The sequence below is a fragment of the Crocodylus porosus genome, unplaced genomic scaffold (assembly GCF_001723895.1).
Source record: "Crocodylus porosus isolate Cpor-Errol unplaced genomic scaffold, CroPor_comp1, whole genome shotgun sequence".
NCBI classification, from domain to species: domain Eukaryota; kingdom Metazoa; phylum Chordata; order Crocodylia; family Crocodylidae; genus Crocodylus; species Crocodylus porosus.
The window spans coordinates 15,666,730-15,678,462 of NW_017728924.1; the positions used below are offsets into that span (position 1 = coordinate 15,666,730).

The window sequence follows — 11,733 nt, forward strand, 5'->3', positions numbered from 1 at the left end:
TAAATGCATCTCTCAAAAGGTAATCTTTGTCCACAATATTTTGATTCTCTCTGAGCTCTTAAGCTAAACCTGTTCTTTGTGTCATGAACCTTCCCTCTAGCTTCCAGGCAACATGTTGGTGGCGACAAATTGACCATTTGTTTCTTCCAAGTTCAAAAAGAAAAGGATTGGTTTGCATACTGGCACTGTCTGCTACCACTGCAGAGCAGATGGGTGTTGGAGCCGATGGCTGGATTAATGCATAGCCAAACTAGGCACATGTCTAAGGCCATGAGCTGCCAGGGAGTGGCTGGCTTCCCTCTGGCAGGGATGCAAATGGCCCTGTCCACCTCCCTTCCCTTCCCCTCCACCGGCCTTGCCACCGCAGCGGCTGCTTCCTAACAGTAACTCCGAGCCCAGCTCCCCACAGGCAGCGGTGCTGGGGTGCAGAGGTGGGTCTTGACCAGCCCGGGGCTCACAAGTTTGTTCGCCCAGGGCCCACTAAAGGGTTAATCCAGCCCTGCTTGAGCTCAAGTCCTTTAGTGAAGCTTTCTCTTGCAACCTGATAGTCATGCATGCCAGTACTGAAAGGCATTGGGGGCAATTTGAGGAGTTTCCTGTGGTAACAGCCACCTCTGTCTGGTTTGCTTTGGCCTCGTACTGCATCTCTGTGCCTGTTCAATGCCATCCCCTTGGCTGACCCAAATTACACTGACTCTCTTTGGAAAGTAAAAGGCAGGGGCAGTGAAGTCATGCAGCTAAAAATACTTCGCACTCAGAGTGTATTAGAGTAGATAAGTTATTGTTTGTGTCTGGTTTCTAAAAGATTTGTCCAGTCAAACTCACCTAGTTTAAACACGTGCTGAACAAATACCAGATTCCTTGAAGTTTTCAAAAGATCTAGCACGTGATATTTGAATGGAAAATTCAAAAGAGTGACTCTTTTTGTGGAACAAGAGGAGGACTAACGCACTGTGTCCATTTAGTTACCCACGGAGCACAGGCTGCAACTTGTGCATCATCCAAGATGCAAGTATTTTCCTTTCCAGAAAGGTCCCGAGCAATACGAACATTTCGCAATGGCCTTGAATTTACCTAGCTTTAATTACTGATCCAGACCATTGTCAAAATCTTAAATCTCTGAGCAAACAGAAAAAGACAAGTGGTAACATTCTCCTTGCAGGGAGACTATATAGTCAGGCTATAGAGTGACATCGGGCTTCTGGCTGCAGTGCTACTTTTCTGGACCGGGGGCCTAACAGGTTGCTGTGGAAGGAGTTCTTCGAGTGTAAACTGTTCATTACAACAACAGAAAGCTGTGGGTTTTACATGGCAGGTCTTTTGCTCACAGCATTGTAGGAAGTGATGGAGCAGGTGTTCTGCTCAGCGGGAAATGAAAGCATGTGTTGACACAACATCTAGCAGGGTGCAGACTCCTAGATAGAAAGGGGCCTTCAGTAATTTGGGTGTTATAAAGGGTGTTACTCATACCCGCTGGAAGAAACTTTCCCTGGGTGAAATATCGATCTGGACGTGGGGTCTAAAAAATGACAGAAGCCGCTTAAAACCAGGGCTCTAGTGCTACTTGCATGCAGTTTACCCAAATCCTTAAAAGTTCAGCAGACCAAGATTTTACCCCAGTTCCTAGGAAAGCATATGGGGTGATGCCAAAAGATCAGGGTGCAGTTCAGAGGGCCATAGGACAGAGATGTCCTAAAGTTTTGGTTCTGTGAGCTCCCCTGCAGAAGCGCACTACGGGGGGCAGAGCTCTCATCCAAACTTCAGAACTTCTTAGTATTGGCTTGCGCGTGAAAGTTGCTCTGAGTTCCTTGTGGAGGACACGGCTCTGTATCTCTGTGTATAATCTCCCCGATGTATTTACAACAATTTGGGCCTGAAGAGAGATTCAAATTAGAATGCAGGACTCGCTGCAGGCAAGCAGAAAGGTGTTTGCCTGCAGAATTCGAAGTACTTGCTTTGACTGGGTGGGATGAGGGCAAGGAATTGCTGTTTCAGCTCGTCTGAGAGAGAGCTGCTGTAGATCAAACGAAATAACTGATGCTGAAGAAGCACCAGTTGCTTCTAAATAATTCTGCTTCACGCTCAGGCTTTCTAAAATGCTTCGTACTTGGTGACGTATGGACAGATCTGAAAACTGAGGATGCTGTCCTGTAACCCTGTGGGTGTTTGTAGCAGTTAGAGTGCAATTTTCATAGTTTCCTTTGTAAAGACCATTCATTACCTTCCAGTGTTTGGGGGGTTTTTTTGTGGCCTTGTGCATAGGAACAAAGGAAAAGATTGGGGGGAATTAAAAAAAGAAAATGATTGCAAGAGCGCGCAAGTTGCTAGGGGCATTGGGAGGCAGGAGGAGTATCTGGGACTATTCTCAGCTCTCCGTTAGGTTTCAAGTCAGTGTCCCTTTAAACCAAATCTGCTAAGAGTGCCAGGAGTCTACATTTTACAGCTATGCTGAATATGATTTAGCTGCGGGCTTGCTCCAGCTGGGGGGGAACATCTTTCAATAGTCAGTGTAAGTAAATATTTAACTCTTTTTGCAGTTAAAAGGAGAAGAGGGGGCCATGTGAGTGGAGGCTTATCATGGAGGGGGGAAAGCTCCAGGTCCTCCCCTCTCCAGGCTGCTGAGGGGAGGGTAGCTCCTAATCGGAGTTTTGCAGGTTAGGAAAAAGATTCCTTCACTCCTGATGCCAACTTCTTAGCAGTGCCGAGCTTCTCCTGTCCCGAATGGTTTCAATAGGAGCTCCAGACGTAGAGATAGCTCCAAACATGTTTCCGTGTCTGACATTCGATTATTATTTTACTAGTGGGAGCAAATCCGAGCTTCCTTAGCAGGGACAGAGAGCTTAGTCTGGAGAGTCTAAACGCAGTACAAGTGCAGAGCTATCTTGCAGCTTGAGCAAGTGAAGGAGGGGGAGCCTTGACTAGAAACAACTGATTTGTTTAGACGTTTTCCTCTGCTTGCTGGCTATATCGCTGTTCTTTGGAGGCTCGCCAAACTGTAGTAATATATTTTGGGAACCACTTATTACCCTGTGTGTGGCTTATGTTTGCTATTACATGATGGAGTAGGCAGCCCTCTAAGGCACTGGAGAGATGTTGCCAAGAGTTGCTTTATATATTTGAATGTGCAGCTGGCGATGTAAGATGTGTGCATTTTACAGTGGCTAACCAAGGTGATGGGCAAGGAAGCTACTGCGCTGAAAAGATTTGCTGAGCCGAAAAAAGCAGGAAAGAGTGTGACTGGAGCCGAGTAGTTAGGGCACTGGTCAAGAAGCCACAAGGAATCCAAAACCCACCTGGAGACCAGGGACCAGGACACCGGAGCCTCGCCTTCAATGCAAGGACCCGAATAACTAAACTACAGTCACTCTCCCGCCTGTTCCTTGTGGCCCCATGCATCCTTTCCTGATCCGTTCTTGCTCCATATCGCAGCTTTAAGAGGGTGACTGGAGTCCCCCACCCTGATTAGCCTATGGTGTGGTAGTAAGGGTGCTCCGCAGGAGCGTGGGAGATGAGGAGTATGGATGCCTCTCAGACAGATGACAAAACTGAGCCGCAATCTCCTGCTCCTAGGTGAGTGCTTTTGTGACCGAGCTATCCCTTGAAAGGGGAGGGTGGCACTCCTGTAACTCCCACGCCTCCAGCAATCTTGTCCAGAAAGAATAGCCCTTGTCTGTGTTTTGCTAGGTTTAATTTTTATGCTCTTTGGTTTACAACTTTATTCTATATATTGGGCCATAGTGGCTGTGGGGGAGGGATGTTAATCCTGAAAAGACTGGGATGTCCAATCCAAGGAGGGAAAAGGGAAGGGGTCAGTACAAACCTATCTTTGCAAATTATGCAATGACGGTTGAAAAACCCTGTCACCCCAGAGCTGTTCTGCAAACAACTGTATCTCTGGCAAATTAACTTGCTCTTTGGGATCCTCATTAGTCAGCGGAGATTTTCTAATGGAAGGAAGTGCCAGTGAGTGTTATCATGCTGTAATCTATATTCCAAGCAAATTAGAGTAACTATTTTTTTCCTTCAGCGATCTCTTTATAATTGGCAAATTATTCTGTACTTGACTTTGAAGAATGCGGTGGGGGAGGTGTGAATCAATCTACTTATCTTTGCCGGTCTTGGAGGCCATCTGCCAAATAACGTATCTTGTTACAGTGTGGGTTTTTTTTGGGTTAATTAATGAGAAAACGGCTCTTAAGAAAAAAGGAAACTTGTTTAGAAATGGTATTGTTGCACTGAGCTATTTCTTGCCTCTTTGCAGCTAATTTATGTATTTTTTGTTTTTTGTTTTTTTTCCAAAGGCTGTTGTCCTGTTGATAGAGAAGAAAGCACAGTCGATAAGAGATTGCTTGTCTAAACTCTGACCCATTTTTTTGACATCAGTGGAAGTTTTTCTCTTTTGACTTCCACTGTGTCAGGATTTCACCCAAAATCTTGACTTGGGCAAAATTCTCATTTGTCATCAGTTGAAGCTTTGTATGAGTACATTGTTAAGCAGGCACTTCAGGATTTGACGCATGGAAAGCTTTAAATATCTAAGGGATTGTAATTCTCTTGTTTGACAAGTGTTGGCTTCTACAGATGTGGTGTAACATCCACACAAAGTAGATGGTTTGGGCTTTTAAAGGAAACCTGCCATGCCTAGTTGCATCTATTGGGCCAGCTTTGGTAGATATGCAAATAACTGCAGCAAGGAAAAGTGTACATCTGACTGCTAATTTCACTCCAGTGGGAACACTTAAGAGGAGGACCACCAAGATACTGTGATGCCCTGTCATGTGTCATTTTGCCGTATAATCTTCTAGGAGGATATTCTTACCAATGAAATAAAAACTCTGCATCTTACTGTTGTAGATCACCTCAAGGCAAGAAGAGGATACGTTTCTGAAAACTGAAGGGGAAACCTAAAACAAGAATTTGCCATAGAAGCTCATTCCAGAGTGAGTTCAGTTTCTTGTCCACTTCCTCAAACAGATCTGTAGAAAAATGGTGTTTGGTGTTTCAAGAGCTCAGGTAAATTCTGCAAATGTTATTTGGTCTGTGACTTGTAATAAAATTGCTGAGGAACATGCACCTACTAGCTGAGCTGTACAATTTGGTCAGCTAAAATACATGACAGGTTCATATTCCTAGAAAGGATACTCTTACTTCTTGTAATCAAAGTAAGCATAGAAATAAGTTTCCTAATTCCCCAACAATGTTTGCAACTATCTGCTGTTTCTGTGAACACTTTTGCCAGGAAACTCCATTAACTAGTTTTTAAATTAAAAAAAAACAAAACAAAACAGCAAAGATGGCAAAAACAGCCAAAGCATATAGACTTAAATTGCAAAAGATAGTTTTGGAAGTCTGATCTACCTATCATTTTTCCTTATCTTTGCACACAAATGTAGAAGAGGGCTAGTCAACCAAAAAGAGAAAAGAGCCTTCCCAGAGCAGCTCAGACCCAGAAATTACCTTTCGGCTGCATAGAATCCAAAAAAAAAAAAAAGAAGGAAGTGTCATCTCACATCTCCCAGTCCAGAATTGTCTTCCTGATGAGTTGCCTTCCTGGTTCTTTCCTACTCAATGTTATGACCTGTTATCCTACTATGTAGAAATCCTTTTGTTTTAAGACTTTGCTATCTACTCCCAGTCTAATTTAATTTGTAAACCCACCTTTATGCAAGCTTGGCAATTAATTTTGCCTAGAGCTACTTGTTAGGTGTTTATCGAAGGGAGATGGAGAGTAGGGAGGAGAATCATCTAAAATGACTCAAGCTTCTAAATGGACACAATCTTTATCTAACCTAGGTAGAGGAATATGTCATCGCTGAAATTTTTCAAAGATCAGAAATATCACGCGCTCAAGCAGCAGTGTCTCAAACAAAGGAACCTCTTTGAAGATCCCGAGTTTCCAGCATCAGACGAATCCCTATTCTACAAGAGACATCTGTCTGGGACAGTGGAGTGGAAACGACCAAAGGTAACTTGTGCCATTCCTAGTGAATGAAACCCAACTTCTGCCTCATCAGCAAGGGTTGGCAGAATCACTTTGGATAAGGAAAGACATTCAAAAAGCCTGAGCCTGAATTGATTCAGTTTTTGTAAGTTAGTCTAACTTGCAAAGAGTGAAATAGTTTGCAAGCAGAGAGACATTCAGCACATGCCTGCTGTGGCTCAAGCCAGAAGCTCAGGGGCACTAGAGCAGCCCTCCCTTCCACAGGGAATTTGAGCTGAGGTTGGGGGAGGCATGGCCAGACCCCAGCGGCTCCCTGACCGCCGAGAGCAATCTGGGCGCACAGGGCTGCCTGGCCCCAGAGGGAACTCTTCCCCCTCCTTCCCTTCCCCCACCACTGTGGGGCTGGGTGGGGGTCCTCTTTGGTGCTGGGGGGGCTCTTTTCCCTCCTCCCTGCCAGAGCTGCAGCCAGGGAACAGAGGGAGGGGACAGCCCTTCTGTCAAGCAGAGAGCCCTGCCCAGCCCAGAGAGCGTGCTGGGATGCTGGGGAAGTCTGGTTTATCTTAAACCAGGAAGGGGTCTGGGACAGACATTGCATAAACCAGTTCAAGCCAAATCAGTCAAGTCTGATACTACATTCAGTCAGGTTTATCTCAAACTGGCTTCAGCCATTTTGCAACTGGTTTATGTGCAGTGAATGTCTGCACATGTGGGTGCACATTTCTCACAAGACAGCCACTCTCTCTCCAAACTCTCAGTTCTAATCTTCAAAGGGAATTTACAAAACACCCTTCACAGACGAGCCCATGAACTTCACTTCATCAATTTACTGGATACAAAAAACCATCAACTAAATAGACATTGGATTTCTGGCACATTTTTATAACCTGCTTACCTTTTGATACCCCAGGTAACCTCTCTACAATTTACCATTTACAGTCCATCACCAGATCATCTTTCCCCTTCCCCCCCCCCCCTTGTGTCTCCACCCTTCTAACCCTCACTGCCAGGCATGTACATTTTCACTGACCTGCATTCTTGCATACTGGCTTCCATCCCATCCAGGAGACCACAAAACAACTGTAGGCGCTCCCTCTGCCTGAAGAAGGGTGTTTGTACCCAAAAGCTTGCAAAGAAAAAATCTTCCAACTATTTTAGTTGCTCTAATCAAAGATACCAGGTTTACCCAAAGAACCTTGCTTTCCTGTAACGGAGCATCCAGTAGAATGCTCTCTGGATTGAGCTACAGAGGCATGTATCTGTGTGGCCTACTATGGAATGAAAAATAGCAGAATGGTGTAATAGGATTTTTTCTGTCCTTGCCAATTCAGGGAGCCTTTTAAAAAAACCTGGGAGCTACCATACAGGAACAGACCCAGAGTCTCCGTAACGCAGTGTCCCCTCCGTGATGGTGCCTTGCATCAGTTGTCACAAGATGTGCTGCTTGTAGAAAATCTCTATAGAAAGTGAGGTCTAGTTTGCTTGTGTTTTTAATTAAAATTCTACAGTAGATAACAGTTTTCTTCTATAAACCAGTTCCAATAACTATGGGAAAGATTTCCTTCTTTCCACAATTATTATGACTCTCAAGTTTTTTGGAGAACTTCTTTTAAATCCTAATTAAATTTTATAGGGAAAGAAACCTCAGTGCCTAGAGGGGAAATTTTTTGCTAATCCCACACAGTTTTAAGTAGTTGATATGAAGTATTGTGCGTCAGTGTATCCATATAGCTCCTCTGACAGAGGGCAGGGACTAGCAATGAGGAGAGCTGTGGGTGTATCAGCAAGGAAATGTGATGCAGCAGGTAATCAGACTCCTGTGGGCTGAGCAGCAAAATCGTACTCTGTGAGTATAATTCTCAGCGTAAGAAAAATCCCAAAAGCTATTGAACACCTTTTGCTGCCGCTGAGCTCTGAGCGAGTTAGCAGCCATTTTTAGTAGGTTGCAGCATCTTCCCTTTATTTGTATATAGTAAATACTCCCTGTTCACAGAGACTTGGCCTGAGCTTCAAGCATTGCCCTTACTTTCTATGCACATTAGGAATCGGAGGAAACTGTATAGACCCAACTGAGTTCCAAATACCACGTGTACTAATTACATGGAAATACACACATTTGCACCTATATAGTGTTGCTGGTGGCTTCTGCAGTCAGGGCAGAAGACCCATTAGAGGGCCCTCAAGCTATTTAAAGAGGGATACTACAAGCAAACCTGAGAGAGCATACAGAAACCACCTCCATGGTGGAATAAGACAGGATGGACAGGAAAAGGGTCTGTTTTCCTGAGGAAGGATATGTGCTATGCCTAAAAAGGGAGAGAAACTTTCATCCTCCTCATTCCTTTGGGTGTTTTGGGGTCTAAAGATGCTAGGATGCCCTTTCCTCACCCTTTTCCTTTGTCCCTCTCTCACAGACCCAGATGTGCATAGGGCCCAGGTACCACATTAGTGGAGGACTTTACTCTTCCTTTACTGGTAATGCAAACGAGGGGTGAAGCCCTGGCTACACTAAAGTTGGTGGGAATTTTGCTGTTGGCTTCAGTGAGACCAGGGTTTCACTCCAGGGACTTAATGTTTTAAGACAGCAACTATTGCCTGACTGGTTGCAATTAGTATGTGGTTATTTGTGCTGATGTCCATGTGCCGTTTTACTAGCATCTGCCTTAATAGGAACCAAATGTCACATCCATCTCTTCCGGCTCCTGCTAATGTAGTATAAACTTCAAGTCACTGACGCTGTTTTATTTGTCTGTTAATCTGTTTGCACTTGGACTTATGGTTAGTTTCCTTTGCATTCCTAAAGTTAGTCATAGTTTGAAATAAGCAAATAAATCAAAAGGAATTAAAACCCTCTACAGTTTTGCTGGACCATGCAGCTTGCATGGTCCATGCATTCTATTGGAGGATATAATCTGTTTGGACAAATACAGGTAAGAGGTGCCTTTTTATAGTTCAATGATATAGGCCCAGAACTGGATTTAATTACTGGATGTCTAAATGAGATCCTGTTCCAGCCTCCTCAAGCCTCTGAAGAGTCATGAGTGTTTCCACTTCTGTAAGGCACCTTCATCCCAGCCCTGAGATGAATTCACAGACTCGAGGAGGAGGAGGGTCCACCTCTCTGTGCACTAATGCTTGCTTTCTTTTTAAGGGATTAGAACTGGGATGAACAGGGTCACATTGGGCACCCAAGAGGATTTAGGTTCCTGGAAGGCAAAGTAGGATCTGGCCCACAGTAGTTTTTTGCCTGTGAGTGCATTGCATTTGGCCTATTAGCCGTGGTCCCTGTTTGGACTAGGAAATCATCTCCAAGCATCAGACTTCTGGGTTGTTTTCTCCTAGAAACCTGAACACTTCCCTAGCCAGAGACTATTCTGCTTCCCACTCCCACCCCCAGTGTCACCCCAGGACTGGACTTTCTTGTCAAACACAAGGGAAGGCAGGTGGGACCAGCCCAGTTCTGTCTGGGTAGTTTTAGACTCTTTCCAAATGCTGTCCATCTTGCAAACATGAATATCAAAACGCAAGGGATTTCAGTAAGCAGAATGAGAAAATCTCTTTGCTGTATGCTCACCTTCTCCAATTAAGAGATGAAGATGAACATGGGGGAGGGGGGAGTGAAAGCAATTTCATTATGCAAATAGCAATCTGGGTTCTGCACAAAAGCAGGGTGTAGCAGGGCCCTGAGGTGCCTGCTACTTGTGGAGCAGCAAGCAAGGAGCCCAGCTGTGGGTTGCCAGGGTAACCAGTGGGCGTCAGCTGACAGGAAGGGGCAGGGCCTGGCGCCCATTTAAACCCAGGCTGAGGCCAGGCAGGCGGTTCCCTGCCCGCAGCTGTAGGGGAAGGAGCTCTGCTGGACTGAACAAAGAGGAGAGACTAGCCTGCAGGTACAGCTTCGAGACGGGGCCAAGGATAGAGCACCCTTGATGTGGCGGGACTAATGTGATAGCTGAGCGGCTTTGAATTTATGTTGCAGCCTAGGGGCTTGAGCTTTCCTGTTTACCGTTACAACTGGTGGTTTGGGCGAGGCTATCGGGGGTTGGAGGAGGCCTCGTAGGGGACCCCGGGTAGCGTGGGGACCCTGATGCCAGAGAGGGCGCAGTGTTTTGGGGGTGCATTGGAGGCCAGGTAAGGCCAAGGCTGCCTGAGCCCTGTGGCGGTTGGAGACCCTGAGGAGGAGAGCTGGGGCCCGGCATGGCTACGGCCACCTGAGCGAGAAGCCCCAGAGCGAAGGGGGCAGCGAGAGATGAGCGCCAGAGGGTGCGGTTGTGAGACCAAACAACATCCAGTACATCAGCAAGGCTTGGGGCGTGGTAAAGGGGCAGTTGGAGCCACACACAGCCCATAAGGCTAGGGTGCACTGAGTCACACAGTACAGAATAGGGGCCAGGATACAACAGAGCACCATGTCTGAGGGGATGAAAGGCAGCCTCCCATATATCTATATCTATCTATCTTTTTATAGCTATAAATAAAAGATCAAGACATGGTGGGTGAGAATGAGGATGCTTTGAGATGAACTTGGCACAGTAGGGGGCACTAGGGGAGATCATGGCTGCCCCTGAGACCCTGTGCTGTGACACGGGGATTTCTTCAGCATTTTCTTGCTTACTGTGGGATTTTCGTCCCCAAATGGGAAAACGTTATGAAACCACTGAAAGCAAGGCCAGGGCAAGGCCCCAAACATCCTGGGAGGCCCAGTATAGGGGCTTGAGTCCAGATGAGGATTAAGCCACTTGTGCCTTCCTCAGTGTGTGATGCTCCACCAGCCACTGAGGCCTAACAACAATTGAAGCCGTCTCCAGGGATCGGTCCAGTTTTACCACCTGGCCGGGTGTTCAGGGAGCTGCTGCTAGGCAGATATTGGTAGAGAAATGGCTGAAGCATATTGCACAGTAGCCAAGTCTCAGATGGGAGGTTGAGTTTGCACAAGAGGGTGACATAGAGCTGGGAACAGTCCTATGGCTCTAGTGGCTCTGCACTGGAGGAGGGGGTATGCTGGTTCTGTGTAGTGGCATTTGGGCAATAATCCTTTGTATCCACACAGGATTAATTCTTCTGTTCTCCCTGTGTGGAAGGACCTTCCTCTCATATCTCCATATTCTTCAAAGACTCTGTTTAATACATTGGCTGCCTAAGTAATTGGCCTTGGTGAAAATAGCTTCCCCATGGGCACCTCTTCAGAGAGAGACCTAGTCTTATGGCATGGGTATAGAAGGGGGAGCCAGAAACACCTTACCAATAAATCCAGCAATGACAGTGACTCTCTCCATGGTCTTGGGCAAATTGCTGAATGTCCTTCCTTGTCAGAGATCATAATGCATATTCCACCAGGATGGTGTGGGGCTGAATACACCAGGTTTTATCCCACACTTTGGCTGTGCAAAGAGTACATACCATGTTTACCAAAATATAAGATGACCCTCCTAGTTATTAGATTTCATACATGGAAAATTATAATACATTTGTAACTTTTCCATGTCTGGAATCTAATTATTGGAGAATTATGTGGCTTAATCCTTGTCTGGACTCCAGCCCCTACACTACCTCCTGGGATGTTTAGGACCCTGCCCTGCAGGGAGTGGGGAAAGTGGTGATGGGGGTAAAAATGGGTCAGATGGCTGGGGACAAACAGTGCAGGAAGCAGTTGGGGGCATGTGGTAGGACAGGTGTGGTAGTAGTAATGGGGCAGGTGGTAGAGGGTAGGCAGTGTAGAGGCAATGAGAGCCAGGCATCCGCCTCCTTTCTGTCCTCTCCCCTACCCCCTTTCCTGCATTGTGCCTGCCTCCCCCTGC

General features: G+C 46.1%; 1 protein-coding gene across 2 annotated transcripts in view; it reads left to right on the plus strand.

The window, feature by feature from the left end:
• CAPN6 (calpain 6) overlaps nt 1-11,733 on the plus strand; it is an 83,490-nt gene that overhangs the window by 4,159 nt on the left and 67,598 nt on the right. Inside the window, exons 1-3 of one of the 2 annotated variants that reach the window (XM_019540403.1) lie at nt 2,412-2,509; nt 4,855-4,940; nt 5,798-5,965. In XM_019540403.1, the coding sequence (XP_019395948.1) occupies nt 5,804-5,965 (162 nt within the window). In that variant the 5' untranslated portion in view covers nt 2,412-2,509; nt 4,855-4,940; nt 5,798-5,803. Of the gene's footprint in view, nt 1-2,411; nt 2,510-4,854; nt 4,941-5,797; nt 5,966-11,733 lie in introns of those variants that run through there. The other variant, XM_019540402.1, reaches the window with a different exon arrangement.